This window comes from Protopterus annectens, chromosome 1.part0, assembly GCF_019279795.1.
Source record: "Protopterus annectens isolate FY-2018-M chromosome 1.part0, PAN1.0, whole genome shotgun sequence".
Classification (NCBI taxonomy): domain Eukaryota; kingdom Metazoa; phylum Chordata; order Ceratodontiformes; family Protopteridae; genus Protopterus; species Protopterus annectens.
The window spans coordinates 717,469,135-717,489,706 of NC_056725.1; the positions used below are offsets into that span (position 1 = coordinate 717,469,135).

General features: G+C 40.1%; 1 protein-coding gene across 5 annotated transcripts in view; it reads right to left on the bottom strand.

Annotated features, from left to right (window-relative positions):
- LOC122794270 (RNA-binding protein Nova-1-like) overlaps nt 1–20,572 on the bottom strand; it is a 494,050-nt gene that overhangs the window by 122,342 nt on the left and 351,136 nt on the right. For all 5 annotated transcript variants that reach the window (XM_044062528.1, XM_044062566.1, XM_044062539.1 and 2 more), the window contains one exon: nt 2,359–2,525. In XM_044062528.1, coding sequence (XP_043918463.1) covers nt 2,359–2,525 — 167 coding nt within the window. The remainder of the gene's footprint in view (nt 1–2,358; nt 2,526–20,572) is intronic.

Sequence of the window (20,572 nt, forward strand, 5' to 3'; positions counted from 1 at the left end):
AGAATATGATGTAACTGTGTGGAAAAAATGACAGCAGAAAATAGTTTATATAGATTGAGTGAGGATGCTATCACATAGTTCAATGTAAAATTTAGTACAGGGATAGAATTTCCAAATAGAAAAGGAAACAAGAAGAAGGGAATACAAAAGCTGCATTTTTTTCTCTTGATCATAAAGCAATTATATCTGAATTTAAGGAAAAGAACTAGAACAGAATGGACAGGCTATTTTCAAGGTTAACATAAAAATAAAATAAGGAAAAGTATATCATATCTAGAGATGTTATGGTAGGATTACTGGGATTTATGCAAAATGATAAGACCTGGTCAGCCTGGCAGGTTGGCTTAAAGGGATAAAAGATTCTAAAAATTTATTAAACAACAGGGAGAAAAAAAAACATAAAGACACATGACTGAATAAACCTGAATGATGCTTTACAAAAGGCTAAGGATTGCCAAGAAGAAGGAATGTGATATTATCTAAAGAACCTGAAAAGAAAATACAAGAGTGACATAAATAAAAGTTATCTACTTAGCATAATGATAGATCTAGATGCTCCATCTGTCAACTCCAACCTCTAAGAATTGTACTCGTGCACAATCAGCTCAATACCAAAAACTTTGCAAAGCTCTCTCACCCTCAATGATTTGGACCTGCTCTTCTTTCTCTCTCTCTCTCTGTCTAGATTTACTATACTGTTTGAGACAGCAGCTGCACTGGAATGTGGCAGTTTCTTTTCAGCAAGTTATGACGTTATTTCCAGTTATTTCTTTGTGCTTGCATTGGACATTCTTTCAAGTCAGATATACTTGTTTTATTGTGTGTGTATTTATATGCCACTTTTACATTTTTTGTTCCTTTGATATGTGTCCTCTATGGGCCTAAGCTCTTGCACAATATTTTCTTCCTGGTGGCGTCTCCCAAGTTTTGTTTGATGGAATTTTTAGCTGCTTGATCTTCGCTTTGGTTTTGTGGTGCTTCTTTAGGATTTTGCTACTGTTTTGATATTAGTAAGGATACTGCTGGCTTTAAAAAGATATACAAAACTTGGGCATAAACATCTGCCTCAAGACCACATTGTTTGGGGGGGTCAGATTATAAGCATAGAATGTGAACTCTAAAACATAGAAAAATAAGCTTAAACTTAAAGATTTGCTGTCTAGTGATAAAAACGTATACAGAGAGTAGTTAACTGCAATGCTCCCCCTGTTTTTAGCATTAATTAATAATGCACGTATGCCCAACCCTAAATTTCATTCATTCGTTTTGTTCTGCAATTACTGGATTTACCTGGAAAAGATAAATGGCTGGATGTCCATTTTCCCAAAAAAATGAATTAATTCAATTGTTCCAACTTACTTGTAGTACATGTATCTAATTCCTTCAGTGGCAAAGCATTCTTTCTCCATTATGTGTAGATTCATTTTTCTGTCTGTAAAACAATTATATTTATGTTGTGGACTTTTGTTACTACTACTTGGCTATCTGGATCTTTTCTCCTCAAACAGACACAAATAAGTAATCCTTTGATTTTCAATCATTACCATGAATAGAGACATGGGGTGGCCACAGTGGTGCAGCGGTTTGCGTTGCTGCCTCACAGCAAGAGGTTCTCTGGTTCGATCCTTGGCTGGGGAGCCTTCTGTGCAGAGTCTGCATGTCCTCCCTGTGGTCACGTGGGTTTCCTCCGGGTGCTCTGGTGTCCTCTCACATTCTAAAGACATGCTGTCAGTTGATTGGACACTCTAAATTGGCCCTAGGTGTGAGTGTGTGCGTGTGTGTGCCTTCTGTGGAAGGTTGGGCGCCGGGCTGGCAACTCAACACCTTAAAACTCCACTGCCAATCATGAGTGGACAAGGTGATCCGCTGTGACGACCCCTAACTGGGAAAAAGCTGAAAGAAGAAGAAGAAGACCATGAACAGAGACATGAAGCAGACATGGCTCTAACTGGGTCTCATGGAAGGTATACACAGCAACACCATGACTGACAAGAGAATCTGTCAGAATGGAGGATCATGAGATTTGTAAAAAAACTGCAGCTGTGCCACCTTATTGACATTTTTTTCACACCTCTCATTTGCCTGGAAGACACTTCAGTAGCAAATAATATCACATAATATCCCAAGGCTTAATTGTTCTTCACCTATTTGAAGTAATCGCCTCTTAAGGCAATGTGTTTGGAAAGGAATGCACTGGCACATTATGTTAAAATATCTACCAGTTAACTGGGTGAAGAAGCAGCCTACAAGTCACTGAATGAACATATTTGTATAGTGTGCTATTGTAATTTTAGCTCTAAGTAAGTAAGCAGGACACAAAAGTCTTTGCAGGATAAGGCATAAAAAATAATTTCTCACCTGTTTGGCACGGTCTGGGTTTACTGTAGTCTGTGGCTGTAAAATGCTGACAGGCTCAGGCTTGGCTGTACTCTGAGGCATTTCTCGCACCTTTTCAGCAATAAAGTTGTGAACAGCATTCAGTGCTTCTACTGTTCCCTGTACCAGACAAACTCTCTCTGTTGTACCTAAGAAAAGCAAACATCACATTGATATACTGCTTTCACAGAGTCTGCATAACTATTTAATTCAATCAACACCTTTTTTTTTAAATGAGACAGCATGTCACAATAATATTCAAACACCTGTAACCATAACAGTAACTAATGGTTGTGGCCTGTCACAAAGTGCCATGCAATTGTCCTTTAATTATTTTGGAGAAAGGATCCAAGTGGTCAGCTAGAAAGCTGTTATTTACCCCCTCTCCTCAAACACACACACACACACACACACACACACACACACACACACACACACACACACGCACACATGCACATGCACAGGCACATTCACACTGGTTCCTTTAAGTATTATGCACCACTCAGTGCTCAGCCCTTTGCTCTGTATTTTTTGTCAACAGTAAAGTCACAGTCATGCACTGTTCTTAGGTATGACAATATGATGACAGTTCAACATTATTATTATGCTCTGTATCAATGATAGCCTGTGCAAGATGACAACTGCAGGGGCTACTTTGTCTTGCTGTAACCAACATACCATGGACCAGTGCCCAGTATTCCATTGTGCCATATCTCAGTAATTGAAGTTTGAGAACAGATGTCTCCTGCATGTGGTGGCTGTGACCCCTGCTATCACCAACCCCCCATATCACCAAACCAACTTGGAGAAAAAGGAATAACTGCAATTCTAGTTTCTCTAGGGTGATGTGATGTTAAAGGTAGTATAATTGCAAACTGGGGAGTATAGCGGACAAACTCCCACACGGGGGGGGGGGGGTACTGCTACTAAAAATGCTGTAATTTTGGTCCATACATTTATCTATTATGAGGTTGTCATCTGGACTGGCAGAACACTGAGGCATTATGTTTGGCATCTGCAAGTCTAACTTCAATGACTTGAAACAAACCTAACTGCAAAACAGCTTTAGTGTGATTCAGATTTAGATGATACTTGAAATCTCCATCATACATCTCCGTAGGTCAAGTATTACAGGCCCTATCCAAGGCAAAGAACACAGCTTCCATGGGACCTGATAGTATCCCAGGATGTATTCTGTACCATCTCCAGCAAAAACTGGCTTTGCCATTGAGCACTCTATTTAACCACAGCCTAAGTACAGGCTTCGTTCCAGCAGAGTGGAGAACTGCCATTGTCATCCCCTTTCACAAAGGCGGTGCCATTACTGATCCTGGAAACTATTTTCCCAGTAGCCTGATAAGTCTGATATGTAAAGCCATGGAGCTTATTATTATTGCTCTCATAAACAAGGACATAGGCAATCTCCAAGCACTTGACCCCACCCATTTTGGATTCGTCAAGGGCAGATCTTGCCTTTTGAACAAGGCTGACTTCTTTGAGACTGTCACCAAGGCCCTGTATGAGGGAAAGTCAGCACATACAGCTTACCTTCATTTGACCAAGGCCTTTGGCACAATCCCCCACTCGGACGTCACTGAAAAGCTAACACAACTTGGCACAAATCCTTATCTCATCACGTGGGTGACCAACTGACTCACCAACAGGAACCTCAGAGTCAAAATAGGCACCTCCACCTCCGATAGCAGACCTGTCACTAGTGGAGTTCCCCAGGGATCTGTCCTGGGACCACTGCTGTTTGTCATCTATTTCTCAGAGGTCAGGCAAAGACAAAAGGCCAGTGGCTGACCAAGTCTGTGGATGACTGTAAGTTGGGTGCTGTCATTGACTCCCCAAATGATGTTAACATACTGCAAGAGGATCTCACAGCAACTAATGACTGATGCTAAAGTCATGATCTCAAGTTAAATAAGCTAAATGCAAAAAAAATGTATCATCATACCATTTGGCAAAACCATGACCCCTACTGATTACCACATCTGTGGCAACCCCCCAAGCACACAACCCGTGGTGAGGGATCCAGGCACTCAAGTTGATAACAATCTCACATTCGATCATCATGTAGCGGCTGTGATCAGAAAAGTCTTTTACTTGGTTCATCTCATAAGTAAAGGGACTGCATCCAGAAAAGAGGAGGTTATTACCTCTCTATACTCCTCCCTCATTAGACCAATAATTGAGTATAACACCCCATTTGGGATGTACCTTTCCAAACATCTGCAGCAACTGGAAAGGCCACTGAAATACCTCACAAAGAGAATTCATGGCCTCCAACACCTGTCCTATGCAGACAGGCTCAAAATATCATGCTACTTGGTATCATACAGATTGCTTAGGGGTGATCTGTGTTTCGCCTATAAGGCAATCTCAGACCCTGCCCTTCTAGAGATGCTCCATATCTGTAAGTCTAACTCCTCACACACTACACTGATAAAAGGCTTGAATCTAATATGTGACATCAACAAAACCTTTTTGTCTCCCAGAGGCTGCCTTGTCTCTGGAATAGACTTCCCATACATGTCAAACAGAGCACCTCACTGACCCTCTTCAAGTGCAACCTTGATGAGTGGATGGAAAACAACAAATTTATCCCAGGGTTTGACCTGTGTCCCTCACTGGCAGGGGTGGCAGGTGCTGACTGAGGTTTCTTTTTGGGGATAAACGTTTGGCTAGGCTTGTAAAGGCCCCAGGGCCATTAGCCTAGTAACCTGCTATGATACATCTACAACGTACCAATAATGGCTCTCTGGCCATCTGTAATATTACTCCAATGCTCAGCCAGATCCAGCACTAGAAAACCTTAGCAGCTGTCTAGGGCCCACTGGCTTGGGGGCTGCCACAAAAAAAAAAATTCTTTAAGAACGCAAACTGCATGCAGTTACATTTCTTCTTTAAGGACACATACAGAGTAAGAGTAGCAGTGTCTGTATGTGTATCATTCTATAGAAGCACATATATTTAAGCAACATTGGAGAGGAGCATGGTATTAGAATTTTTATGGGGAATTGTCATTAGGTTCTGGATGAAAGAGACATGCTAGCAAACACATTATGGAAATTACAAGTGAGCAGAACAGGTTAGTTAAACAAGTGAGGTGTGTGGTGTGAAATGCCCCAGTTAGGGATAACAGGTTTGTTAACTTATTCAGGGTCCTTAATTATAGCAGACAAGAGTCTGAATCCTCTACAGCAATGACCAAACTGTCATCAGCAGGTGCATTTGTGTGCATGTGTGTGTGTTGAGTTTCTGTGCATTTTCAAGGAATGTTGAGTTTCAGGGGAAGAGAAGTTTACTGTTGCTCATGCTAAGTCTGTTTTCAATGTGTAACCATTATATTTTGCAAACAGACATCATCAGTGTTTGTGCTATAAGGTTTGAAAACAGTGTTAGTAGCAGAGCAGGTAGCATACATGCCTTTGGTGTAGAAGGCTGTGGTCTCTACTCTTACACCAAGGGTTGCTGCATTCTTGAGTTTGTTCTTCTTTAAATGAGATGCCTAATAAATATAAACCTGTTGCCACTATGACAGCCATTAATTATTACTATCAGCTTACCGATTTTATTTATTTATTTTTTTATATGTAATATGGGAAATTTATACTTCAAGGGCAGCAGACACTTAACTTTACATTTCAGTATTTCATGTACAAATTGTTTGCCAGCAGCATCCACTTCATTACTTACAGAGCTCGTTAATGTGGAATTGCTCAGATGACTTTTACTTGGAATGGCCTTTTGTGGTTAAAATGTTCTGTAATAGATAGTTTTGTCTTTACTGGTTCATACATTTTGTTTCATTGCTTACTGGAAAAAAATGTTCAAACCTACAAATTTAAAACACACTCAACTCCCGCCTTTCCTGTAACTAGTCTAGTCCAGATACAGATTTGTTGTTTCCAGGACTGTATGTAAGCTTCTGAGCCCCCCAATCTTTTCTCTGTTGGAGGAAAGCCTTCTAGCTTATCAGTGGGAGTGGTAAGCACTAGGTAGCCTATCTACCAAAAGAGGAGTGGTTTCTGGCCCAGATATTGTAGTTTATTGGTTGTTTAGGGAGTTCTTCCATCTCTTTCAACTTTCTGGTTTAAAAGCCTGCGTTTGCGCTTGTTTCCCATCTTTCCTGTAACTAGTCTAGTCCAGATACAGAGTTGCTGTATCCAGGACTTTAAGCTTCTGAGCAGTACCAAAGTCTGCTCTTTGATTTTTCCCTTAGATCTGCTAGTTCTCTCCTTTCCTGCACTTTTACTAACTTATTAGTCTAGCACTTTACCAAATTTCTTGTAGCAATTATTGTAGCACACAAAAGTGCTACCAGCACTAAACGTTCTACAAGGAAACAGCTCCAGTACTTATTATTATTGCCCACCCCGCCAAGCATGTCTAAAGGTCAGTTCCCTGTGCTTTCTCCTATTAATCTGGTGAACTTGGGCATCCTGAGGCAATGTAGCAACTGGCTCATGTACACTGACAACCCTCTCCTTTTACCTACCAACACTCAGACTTGCAAGAGAAGCCACGCAAACTCCAGCCAAGACCAGAATAGCTGGCCAAGATGAGAAGGTCAACACATGCACCACACCACATGGAACACATAGCCCTCTAGAACACACACCAGCACTGCCTTCACATAAAAACACAAACCTCACACCCACCTTCGTGGAGCCTCTCAATAAAAATCTACCAAATAGCAGAGACCTCCAAGGCAGAAATGCACTTGACCACCACAACACACCACTAATCACGAGATACATAACTCTCCTAAACAGTGTGCTACTCAACCAAAGCCCCTAAGGCAAAACAGCATGCCCAACACACTAGTCATAGGTGACTCAATAGTGAGGCACACTGATGTCCCACTCACTAGGTTGAATAAGGAAAAAGTAACAGTCAGCTGCCTGTCAGGCACCTAGATCCACCACATAACGCACGCACTCAGGTCCCTCAACAACAGGTACAAATATGACTCTGTCATTGTACATGTGGGTGTAAATGACCTGATATGTACCTCCCTGGACTACATGAAAAGAGACATGGAGGAGCTCTTGGATTATGTAGCTCAGGCCGGTATGACCCTAGCCCAGAACAGCATCCTACCATCACACAGAATGATACCACAGTACAAGCAGAAAATGATTGATTTCAGCAATTGGCTAAGTTTCTGGTGTCATTCTAAGAGGATTCAGTATCTGTCTGCCTGGGATGACATGATGGACAGACCTCGATGCTTTGCCAGAGATGGCCTGCATCTGTCACCCCTGGGCTTTGAGATACTGGTTAAGGCCCTTGCCACCCCTATAGTGCCTTTATAAGATGGTGTTCCAAAGACCAAATTACCACCGTAACAGTTACAAACAAATGCAATCTGAAGGTCATACTGCTCAATGCTAGAAGTCTAAATCTCAAAATGCACTCGCTCGAGGCACTCCTTAAAATGGAGAGCATTGACATTTGTGCCATAACAGAGACCTGGTTCAAGGCAGCAGAAATCACCCACCCCTACACTATCAGGCTATAACTCATTCCACACCTTTCAGCCCCAGAACTTGGGACCGAAGCTCCAAAGGCAGTGGTGCTTCCATATTCATAAAGGATGCACACACCTCCAGAATGGTAGCCCAACATAATGCATCTGAGATACTTCAGGTGTAGCTAACATTGGGTAAGACAGCGATTCAGATCATAGCCTGCTATAGGTCCCCAACCATGTCCCAAGAATCACACTCCATGTTCCTAAGCACACTGGAGAATATTATGGTCCAACCTAACACTCTCCTACTGGGCAACTTCAACTACCCTTCCATTAACTGGGAAAACTACTCATGTACCAATACACTTGCTCAACGTTTCCTGGAATTCATTAATACAATGTCCTGGACCAGCTCGTTCTTAACCCCCCCCCCCCCCCAGCACATGGGCGACCATTGCTCTACACCAATAGTCAACTCCTCCCTGGTTAGATCCGACTACAAACTAATCACCTTAGAAATCCACCCCACACACACACACACACACACACACACACACAAAGGTAACCACCATGAAAACTTCTCCAGAGCTAACTTTGGGCTCCTAAAAACAGAGGTAGCTAACTTCACGACACCCATGCAAATAGAGAATAGTTGCATGACCGCCGAATCATACAGCAATGCACTTTATGAACACGTACACAAATGCATGGATCTTGCCATACCCAATATAACCAAGACGCTCTCTTCCAAAAAAAGGAAGCCAATCTGGTGGTCCCCAGCCATAAACAAACTCTACAACAGAAAGAGGAAACTGATGCAGAATAAGGTGAAGTCCCAAGACTGGAAAAACTCCCTTATCAGCCTCAACAAAAAGTTGAGATCCCTCATCAAATCCTCTAAAGCTAGCTATGAAAACAGAATTGCGGCAGATAGTAAAGACAACCACAAGGACTTCTATAGTTATGTAAAGAATCTCCACAGCAATACCCAGATTTGCTCTGAGCTACTGCACAATGGTACCTCCTATACCAAGCCAACAGATATTGCCAACATACTGGCTGGCAGATTAAGTGCCAACTTTACCCCTCTCTCCCCTAAAACAGCACTGTCCAAGGCGAAAAATACAGCTTCAATGGCACCTATCTATGGGAACCACATGATGACTATTTTTATTTGAAGAGAACTTTCCCCAGCTCAGACGTTCAGAGCGTATCATGAATCAACGGGGGGGGGGGGGGGTCAACAGCAATCAAGGGTGACAGCAGTCCTTTCTCCCACAAAGGGGTACTGGGTGAGGCAACAGGGGAAAGAACAACTGTCCCTGAAGAGGGAGGAGATGAACTGTGTTGAACCACCTCCCACAACTGTTCTTGATTGTGACCAGACTTGTTTCTCTTTACTCACATATATTAAACAAGATACTGAACGAGAAGAAATGACTTGTGATATACCATCCCCAACCCCTGCACCTGAAGAAACTACTGTTACTTAGCTTCCACCTCTATGCATTGAATGTAATAGTACAAATGATTTTAAAGTGTACGATTTTTCTGATGTTGCAATTAATGTGGTTATGTGTGATTTACTATCAATGGGTTTTACTTTCATTCCCAAGAAACACTTAAACTTGGTACACACACTCCTTGATTTAAAACCATTCATAAGGAAACTTAACTTGAATGTTTTATTCCAGGGGGTTGAAAAAGTTAAAGACCCTTTTTCGGTTTCCAGCACATACAATCCACCCACTCACCCATCTTTGGTCAACTTTGAAAGAGTATGTGAGCTTGATATCAGGGCTTTATCTAAAAGATGTAAGTTCCATCATAATAATCTAAATAGTGATGAAGAACTTGAATTAAATTTTTGAGACAGTTACCTGGACTCAGAATTATGAAACCAATTAAGGGGGGTGAGGTTGTTATCATGAATACAGCTGATTATAATTTAAAGATGAAGGCCATTTTAGAGACAACTACATATTGTGTAAGTTCCCTAAATGAATTGAATGGTACCTACCTTAAAATTAAAGGGTTTTTAAATTATTTATTTATTGACGATCTCATTAGCATTCAAGAATTACACTGTCTGTGGAATTTCCGATTACTCCAACTATCTTCGGGTTGCTGAAGATACACAAGAGTGTTGAACAGCCCCCTATGCGCCCGACTGTTGACGTTAGATGTTCAATAAATTACCCCCTAGCAAAATTTCTAGACATTGAGCTTAAAAAATTCCTTTTAGATGAGGAACATTTATGCATTGATTCCTAGGATTTTATGAAGAAGATTAACAGCATTACTTTTAGAAACCAGTTCCTGTTTATAACCGTCGATGTTGTCAACCTATACTCTGTTATCCCACGTGACTTCTCTAAAGGGGTTGAACAAGAGAAAATAAATATGTCTGAGCAGATTTTAGATATGGTTCTCAGAAGTAACTATATTCTGCTGTTGTTGTTGTGTCTTTCGGCTTTTCCCAGTTAGGGGTCACCACAGCGGAACTCCGGTCCGCTAATGATTGTCAGTAGATTTTTACATGCCGAGTTGCCAGCCCTGATGCACAACCTTCAATGAAGGTGCACCCATTCATGCATGTCTCCACACAGAAGGTGCTCTAGCTGAGAATCGAACAAGACAATGTCTTACTGTGAGGCGACAACGCTACTGCACCACCACCGCAGTAGAAGTAACTATATTCTATTTGTCAAAAAATATTACCTGCAGAACAAAGGAGTGGCAATGGGTTCCGCCTGTGGTGGTCTCTATTCTAACATTGTAATGTTAGAATGGGAAAAGCGATATCTTTGACCATTGAGATTTTTCAGATTTTGCCACACCTACATCTGATATTTGGATGACATTTTTATTTTATGGGCGGGACATAGGGATCAACTTCCCTTGTTCCTTGAATATATCAACACTACATCATTTTTAAAAATTCACTCGTACCATAAAAGAAAATGACATCCCCTATTTGGACATTCTTCTCATTAAAGATTTTCAACATCAGGGATTTGTTGCAGAAATATTTAGAAAAGGAACATACTCCAGTTCTTTTCTTCATTTTGACAGTTGTCATCCCTTTTCACAAAAAACATGCAGTTGTTAAGGGACAATTTGTACGTGCCACCCATATGGTCACTTTATGGGAATCTTTTGTCACTGAATGTCATAAACTTAAGAATATGTTTTTTACAAGGGGGTATCCCTTACAGTTAATTGATAACATAATGAGTGAGGTTATGACTAAAAGGCGGCATGGGCATTTTGCACCGATTTTAAGTATACATTCACCTGATCATGTCAGTCAGGATGTCTTTCACCAATTGGACACGGTTGTACATTCTGACACTGATCCGAATGTATACATAACTGAAATGTTGAACTCTGAACACATGGAGGGTGTACATTTTGTCAATAAGAAACCTGTGAGCCAGTTGACTAATTATAAATGTAGTTTTTCCACAACCTTTTCATGTGTAGCCCCCCCCCCTAATTAAAGAGATACTCAGTAAGAATTGGAACCTGTTAACTGGTGAAAAAGAATTGTTGGATATTATAGGAGAGATACCTGTCTGTATTTTCAGGAAAGGTGCCAACCTGAAGTATTTATTTTAACATTCAAATGTGCCACCTACCAACGGGCAAATCTTCAAATGTGGGATATGCAAATTTTGTCCATATATTTTGGAAGTTGGTGAGACTATTGTTAATAACACCAAGGTCAAAATCCGTGGGAGGGTTTGTTGCACGACTGAAAGAGTGGTTTATTGTGCAATTTGTTCCAACTGTTCCTGTTTTTACGTCAGTAAAACCGAACGTAAACTTAAAAATAGGATTAGTGAATGTGTGAGGAACATCAGGGATGGATGTGACTTCAACGCACTTGCAAAACATGTGAAGTTGAATGAGGGACATTATTTTAGGTTTATTATTTTAGATTTTATTTTAGAAGTTCATAAACTGGTGGAGAGGGGCGCAGCCTGGCCGTACCTCCTTGAAAAGTCGGAATTGATTAGGCAATTACTACTTGATGCTATGCATTGGCCAGGGCTGAATGATAGCTTGTCTATTAGTAGCCTACTAAAATTAAAGGCACTTAAAAGATGAACATATCAATTATTACTAATAATGTATTGTTATTATTTATGGCTATTTATTTTTTACTACTACCTTACATTTTATATGTGTTAGACACACGCACACATTTATAAACTTCAAAAACGACTGGTTGTTTTACAAATTTTGAATGATGGGTAGATATTTATGTTACAATGATTTTTAAATTTTTATTATTATCTGTTGTTTCTCATTACTTTTCTAATGATGTGCTGACAGTGGGGTGTCATCTTACCATTTTTAAGTACTATTTTTATTCATACCTTTAATATGTTGCTACAGATTATCTTATGCAGTTTGACATTCAGTATTTTTTGTAGTTTATGATGCTACTGTTTTTGCTGCAATCTTAGAGTACTGTGATGTGTTTTTACATGTATATCACTTTAAACCTACAAGGGGGGAAGTGATGTCACTTGTTTGAAGCTACTTATTCTGAATTTCTGGTTTTTCAAGTTGTATTTGATGAAGTTCCTTATTATTTGAAGACGGAACGAAAGCGACTGTACCTGTGAATTTAATAAACGATTTTGTGTGGATCTACAGCCTTCGGTCTGCTATCTCTGACAGCCTTGCTTAGTATTTGGTGTTCTTCCTGGTTTATTTGTGTTTCTATGGGACCTGAGTATATCCCTGGCTGTGTTCTATGTGAACTACAGAGTGAAGTGGCACCTCACCTGTGTGCCCTGTTCAATCACAGCCTCACCTCAGGCTTTGTCCCTACAGAATGACACACTGCTCCAGTCATCCCCCTCCACAAAGGAGGAGTGACTACAGACCCTGGGAACTATTGCCCCATTAGCCTGATGAGTCTGATAATGAAAAACTATGGGACGCATCATCATGGACCTAATAAACAAGGATATAGGGAATCTCCAAGCTCTGGATCCCACACAGTTTGGTTTTGTGAAGGGTAGATCATGCCTGCTCAACTTGGTCAACTTATTTGAGTCAGTCACCAGAGCTGTGGATGAAGGCAAGGTGGTTCATACAGCCTACCTTGATCTGGCCAAGGCCTTTGATACCATTCCGCACTCAGGAATCATAGAAAAACTCACTAAGCTAGGCATCAACCCCTATATCACTAGGTGGGTTGCAAATTGGCTCACAGGTAGAACCCAAGTGCTACAGGGTTCGGCCCTGGGTCCTCTCCTGTTTGGTATCTACTTCTCTGAAGTCCAGGCCAACACGAAGGAACTCTGGGTGACAAAGTTCGCAGATGATTGCAAGTTGGGAGCTATTATTAATTCCCCGAGTGATGTTGACATCATACATCAAGGCCTCACTGAGACCAACGACTGGTGTCAGAACCATAGCCTTAAGTTCAATGCCAAAAAATGTGCCTTCATCCCCTTTGGGAAAAACCTGGTTCACATGAATTACCACATCAATGGTAGTCCACTGAACACAGAAGCCATTATAAGAGATCTGGGAACACAGGCTGACAGCAACCTCTCTTTTGACCACCACAGTGCCACTGTGGTCAGAAAGTCCTTCTATGTGGCACATCTCATTACTAAGGGTTTTCTATCCAGGAAGAAAGAGGTCATTGTCTCCCTCTACTCTTCCCTCATTAGGCGAATCATTGAGTACAATGCCGCATTTGGCATGTACTTCACTAAACACCTGCAACAAGTGGAGAAGCCGCAAAGGTACTTCACAAAGAGGATCCTAGGCCTTAAACATTTGTCCTACATGGGCAGACTCAAAAAAACTCCAACTATTCTCTGTCTCATATCACCTACTTAGAGGCGATCTCTGCTTGACTTACAAATCCATGTCTGACTCAGCTCTGTTAGAAATGCTACATCTAAAGAAATCCCAATCCCGCCACACCACATGCTCCATAGAACTCAGCCTCATTACCACAATCAAAAGAACATGCTGGAGGAACAGTTTCATAACCCACAGACTTCCCCTGCTATGGAATAGACTTCCCATACATGTCAAGCAGAGCACCTCACTGGCCCTCTTCAAGAGAAATCTTGATGAGTGGATGTGAAATAGAAAAGTCACCCCAGGGATTACTCCAGTGGCTTCACTCGACAGAGGCACTGGGAACTAAGGTTGGGTGGCACGATGCCAGGGTAATCCTACGGGCTAGGCTTGTAAAGGCTCCAGGGCCATTAGCCTAGTACACACCTATGAACAATTTAATTAAACAAGGAATATAATTTAATACAATCAGGATGGAGCATCAAAGAACACATGTATGTATGCATGGTCCAGAAAATGTGTACAAGAGTCCCATGGTTTGAAAATCGCCCAGAGGTAAACTTATTTTGTCATTGGCCAGATCCATTTTCTTTGAATGTGGTTTTCCATGCTGTTTCAATGAATGTGCATTTCAAGGACAGAGAATGTTACTGTTCATACTCCTGAGAAGGCTTTTTTGCTGAGGTGCTAGAGATAATAATTTTCTTGTTTTATTCTGTAGCTGTGATTTCTTGTTTAAACTTCATTTGTGTGGTGCAGTACTGTTCATGCCAAGTCTGTTTTCATTGCAAGACTATATTGTTTTGTTTAGCAAATGGCTATCAGAGCTGGTAGTATAAAATTTGAAATAAAAGTTTTAAATATCACTAGTCATGGTAGAAGTAAACAGGAAAATAGTATGTACACTGACAGGCTTGAACAGTGTTTATGGCATCTGGGGAAAAACAGCCAAGTAATTGGGAATTAGAATGGATTTGTGTTTGTGGGGGCAGGGGCTGCTGTGGAAGGGGGCTCAGATCCATTAGTCTGCCTATGGCCCCATATGACCATGGTCCACATCTGGTCCTTTGAAATGGACAGAAAAAAGGAAAGAAGGGATAGACATGGCCAGGCTGAGCAAACATGAGATGAAGATCATGAAAGACTATAGAAATGCACAAACATACTGAATGAATGCTTTGCTTCCCTCTTTATAAAAGGAAGGGAAGGGAATGGTGCCATGATGAGAGGGAGGTAATGTAGAGAGTGGACAGCAACAAACAGTTAGCAGGATGTACACACACAATGAGGTGAGAGGAATCTGGCATCCCCATGGCAGTTAAAGAAAAGGAGGCCAAATATGCTGCCTTCTAGGGTTTTCAGGTATTTAACCAGAGTGCCATAGCATACCACTAATGGCTGTCTGCACACTTGCAACATCATTCCATTGACATGGCAAAAAAAGAAGGCAGGGACAGAAGATGGAGGTTTGCAACATAGCACTGGTCACTATGGAAGTGTCTGAGGACTAGAAGACTACAACTACGGTGTCCTTATACAATGGGAGCAGGAACAATTCAGGGAATTACAATCCTGAAAGCCTTCCAGTAATATCAGTGAAGACAATGGACAGAATCTATGGGAAGAGCAAAATGGCCTTCCTGACAAATAATATACAAGGCAACAGTCAGCATGGCTTCATGGAAAGATGAAAATGTGAGATAAACATCATCCAATTTTAGGAATGTGTTATACGAGGAAATAATATGCGGGTGCTAGTAGACTTGGTTTACCTGAACTACAGCAAGATCAGCCCTCTCAGTTGACTTTAGAAAAACTGCAGAGGCTTCCAAATAATTTCTGTGTTCTGTCTTGTATATCTTCTCCTAAATGTGTACTAATCTCTTGTGCAGAATTCGCTGCATGCTTTCTTCACACTACTGTATCCTGCCCTTCCTCTTATATCATGATGTAGCTGCTCCAAATCTGTTTCCTTTTCTCCCAATGTTATCCTTCTTTTCCTGTCATCCATTCCCTTTCCTATCTACTCATGTTATGTATAAAACCTCCTTCAATATCCTGCTTTCAGTGCATCTGTTTCCTTATTCCTCTCCATCTTCTGTACTTCTCTGATGATTTCCATTTCTAGGATCCTTTATTTACTTCCCAGTTTCAGTAAGTATATGGTATAAATAGTTAAAAAGTAAATTATGTTGTTATTTCTGCTTTAACATAAGTAAGCCAAAAGAGTAATTCAACTAGTATGTATTCTTTTGTATTCTTTGTATCTGCTATGTGTTATTCTATGCATTTCAGCTGCATATGATGGTAGCTGTCTAGCAAAATCACATTGTATAGAGCTTATCTGTAATTTTACTTCTGACTATCTTCAATGTTAGCTTCTGAGTCTCTGTGTTATAGTAAATATAGTACACCCATTTTTTCTTTATCTTTGTTACATCTGTAAAGCCTAAATCAGTTAAATTTCTTAACTGTACATTTACCAGCTGCGTATTTGTTACTACTATTACTTACGTACTTAACTGCTATATGCAGTCTTACATTTTTCATACTTGCACTTTCTCAAAAGTGTTCCATTTTACAATGTTCAGTTATCAGGGACAGATGTTCACAGGAACTGTGTCCTGTTCAAAACTGTACTTTGGTTCACTGTCACTGGACATTTCCTCCTGGACCTCCTTTATAAATGGGTCTGCTCTGATAGAACCTTCTGGTTATCAAAAAATAAATAAGTAAATACAGTTAATATTTTGTTAGCAATGTCACATCACGGGATGACATAAAAAACTCAGGATTTTAAAAATGTTTACCAGAGACTCAACAACTGAATTTTAAAAGGTGCTGACAGTGCACCTTCACTCTTCACTCAAAAAGGTTTCACCTTCTTTTCTACAAAATCAGAGACAAAGCCAAAAATAATACATTATAACTAAAATAAGAAACCAAGCACACAAACCACATAGTGCTGCAGATAATAAAATGTGTTTTAGTCCTACTTGCATGGCCAACCTGGAAATGAATTGAATGTGTTAACACATACAATAACTTATACCATCAATTAAACAATTAATTATTTCTTAAAGAGGTAAAACAGAACAATGGAGAAATAATTCAACAGAAGGCATCCTAGAAAGAAACAAATTATAAAAAAATAACCCAGCATTAAATCAGAGAATGCCATTGTAACTCCATATTAAGCCCCCTCGACAACACTTTATCATATTTTAATATTAATCTACCTTCAAAAGTGCTTGATGTCTGAATAATATCTCCTCCTCCTGAGTAAAAATATAGAAGCAAGTCTTAAAATTTAAAACAAAACAAGATTCCCATTATGAGCCAGATAGCATCAGCTGCAAGAGAAGTTAAAAAGAATAACACTGCCCTAAACAAAACATTTCCTTTTTCCAGAGTATATATTCTTCTCTACAGAATGATTCTCATACTTCCACATATTAAAAAGATTATGATTTAACTGTTTCTTCCTCTCTGTGGAATCTCTTTCCCCTACATCATCCTTAAAAGAGTGCTACCCAAACCTCTGCCTCCACATTAGGTCTACCAGCACTCCCCCCCCCCGGACTTTCTTTATTTTTCTGCTGGAGGTTGGTTGTGGAACCCAAGGGCACCCAGGGAGTCTCTTTTTGTGCTCTATCCAGTATTTGCCTCTCCCAATGCAGTTTTGTGGCGACACCCGAGGGGATGGCGCTCAGCTTGGGGGTATGCAGCATCTCCCTCTGCTGCCATAGCCAGCCATGCCCACCACCTTACCCTTCCTGAGCTATGCCTATGTAACCATGTGCCCTCCCTGGGATAGGCACACCCATCCCTCTCCTGATGCTTCGTAAGTCACCTGACCCTCTAGTCAAACTCAGAACGACTGGACTATAGTCAGGGCTATATCCTTCTACAACAACGTAGTAGCTTGAATGAAATCTCATGATACTTTCTTTAGGAATTTGTCTCCCTTGTCCTTATATCATTTCACCTATCACATTGTGTGGTTTCCTGCCATGGGAAATGAAGACAGCAAAGTACCCATAAACTGTTTTATTTCATTTTAATTAATTAATAAATTAATTTGTTATTGTTCACCCATTGTAATCATAAAGTTATTCACACTAAAAATTCAAAGTTTTTATTATCATGGGCAGCTGCATTCTTTCCCTCCCCAGGACTATAAACCCAATTAAGTTTTTCTAGTCTGAAGGCAAAATAACTTGATAATTGATAATGACTGACATCAACTTTATTACTTAGCTGAACTTTGCAAGTCAATAAATATGGAACTCTGGCTGACTCAGGGAACGGGAGAAGTAAGAAGGGAGGAAGACAAGACAAGACCTGAAACTCAAAATTGCACTTTTAAAAAAGTTTGTCCTATCTTGGTGGTTTATTTACATTTATGCATGAAATATTTACATACTGCATAACATTTGTTGGAAAAAATATTTGAGTCACAGCATACCTATCACTGACACATTTACTGAGAGTTCTCACACTAAACAGATTTTCTAAGGCTTCTATTATAAGTGAATGGAATTATGATGTGAAAGCAGAGATTAGGAATTTATAACCTTATCAGCTGTGCCATCACAGTAAATTATTGGCAAAAGGCAGCTTACCAAGTAAGATCATGTCAGGTGTTTGTTCCATGAATTCATAAGTCTGTGTTCAGACCCAAAGGTTATTGAGAAACACTGACTCCAGAGTATTGTAGGTAAACTCACTGTATCCCTGTTGCTGAATCTAACCTCATCTTGAGGGCATTCAGGGTTAGGAAAACTAATTAAAATTAATAATAACTATTGTGCTGCAGGTGAGTTTGGTTTATACAGAACTTAATGGCAAGATAAAAAATATATTTTTTTTCAGTTTCTGGTTCTGCAAAGGGCTTCTTAAGTTCTGATGGAACCATGTACATTGAATGGCATGTAGTGGGTCTATATTCCGTGAAAGACGTATTCATCAAATACGTCTTCTGCGAACAATAACCACCGAAAATCACTTCAGCGAACTGCGGAATTTTTCCCACCATTCGTAAGCACTTGGCCATCACCTAATCTTTGCCCTTTTCCCCACTGTAGTGTGATCTCGGAGTTAGTATATATAGTTGGGGGGGGTGTAGGGGGCACAACCCCCATATTGTGAGATGGAGGGGGAGGCAAAGCCCCCCAACTGGATGGATTTAACTTAGTCCATTTTGTGTTCTGGATGGTTGGTGGGGAAGTGTTTGTAAACCGTGGGCAAAATTCCACTGTTCGCTGAAGTGATTTCTGGTGGTTGTTTGCAGAAGACATACTCAATGAATGTGTCTTTTGCGGAATTAATATAGACCCCATGTAGTCATACACTATCATTCAAACATTCTAGTCGGTGACTACTGAAATCACCTACAGCAGTATCGGAAGCAAAATATTAAAAACAGCAAGGTGGTGCCAAATAGCATATATTACTGTAGGCTGACTTAGATTTTTGCAGGTGCTATTAGCAAGCTGCTTGTTGGTCTATTGGTGTAGTAGTTTTATTAAAAGACACTGGAATCTAGTATCTGTGGTTTGGATCCTGACAAAGTTAATTTCATTTTTATTTGTCATCATGTGGTTTCATTCAATAGAGAATTATAAGAATGGTGGGACTCTCTGCTGCTAGTATCAGTGGTTTGGATCCTGACAAGTTAATTTCATTATTTATTTATTTTTTTGTAATCATGTGGTCCCATTCAATAGAGAATGATGGGAATGGTGGCACTCTTTGCTGCTGGTTATTGCTGCGTATGTTTCCAGGTGCTGCGGTGCTTTTCCAAGTATGTGCATGTGCCACCACCTTTTATTTATGTTTTACTACATTTCTTTAGGTATTTATTTACATAATTACTAATATCGTTATTTATTTCTTTATTGTTTTGATGTTCTGTAGTCATTATCTTAAACACTCGCTGGCTAGAAATTTCGACTGCTTGTGAATGATTACATGCTGGCTGACAAACCCTGGTCAATAAGAAGTCAAGCTAACCCTTTAAAGGATCGTGACCCTTAATGTTACCTAAGTGCTCTTGAGTCAAGCTAACCCGTTAAAGGATTGTGGCCCTTAATGTTACTTACGGGCTCCTGTATGTGTGTTTTAAGGGATGGACAAATCTGCCAAATATACCATTTGGACATGATTATTTAATTGCTTACATTACTTTATATGGCTCACAGCTGTGCAAATCTGACTATATGATTCACAGTTAAACATCCTTAGAGCAATGTCTTTTTGAAGTGATAGCATTTTCATTCACCTGCAACACATGTATACAAAACATAATTATTGCAGTTCTGTTTCTCATTTTTTTCTGCACATTATCTTTTAAAACACGTAAGAAGTTGCATATTTTTATATACAGAAAATTGCATCATCTTGACGGGTGACATGTGAATCCCTTGACCTGGAAGAGTTTGCAAACACTTTATCTGCTACGTCTTTGTGAGATACTATTCTTTAAAACCTTCTCCAAGTCATTTCTCTCACTGTGTCTACTAAGCAACTTAGAATTAGTATCTTTAAATATTATCTGCAAGGCTGTAAAAGTCATGGTGTTAAAACAAGCTCAGAACAACTCCCCCAGTGGGAGAGATTTGATAAGATGGAGGACAGGTACTATTAGTGAATAAAAAAAAATGCTGTAATTGCCCATCCACAAACAATCTGGGACAACGCCACTGTATCAGAGCCATAAATTTAAAAACTGATCTATCTCACTTACAGAGTTGTAAAATACTTACTTTCTAAAGAATAACAAGTTTGTTGCTCTAATGTCTTGACACTGTTTATTAATTATAACTATCACTGTTTTGCGGTGGTGGTGCTGCGGTAGCGTTGTCGCCTCACAGT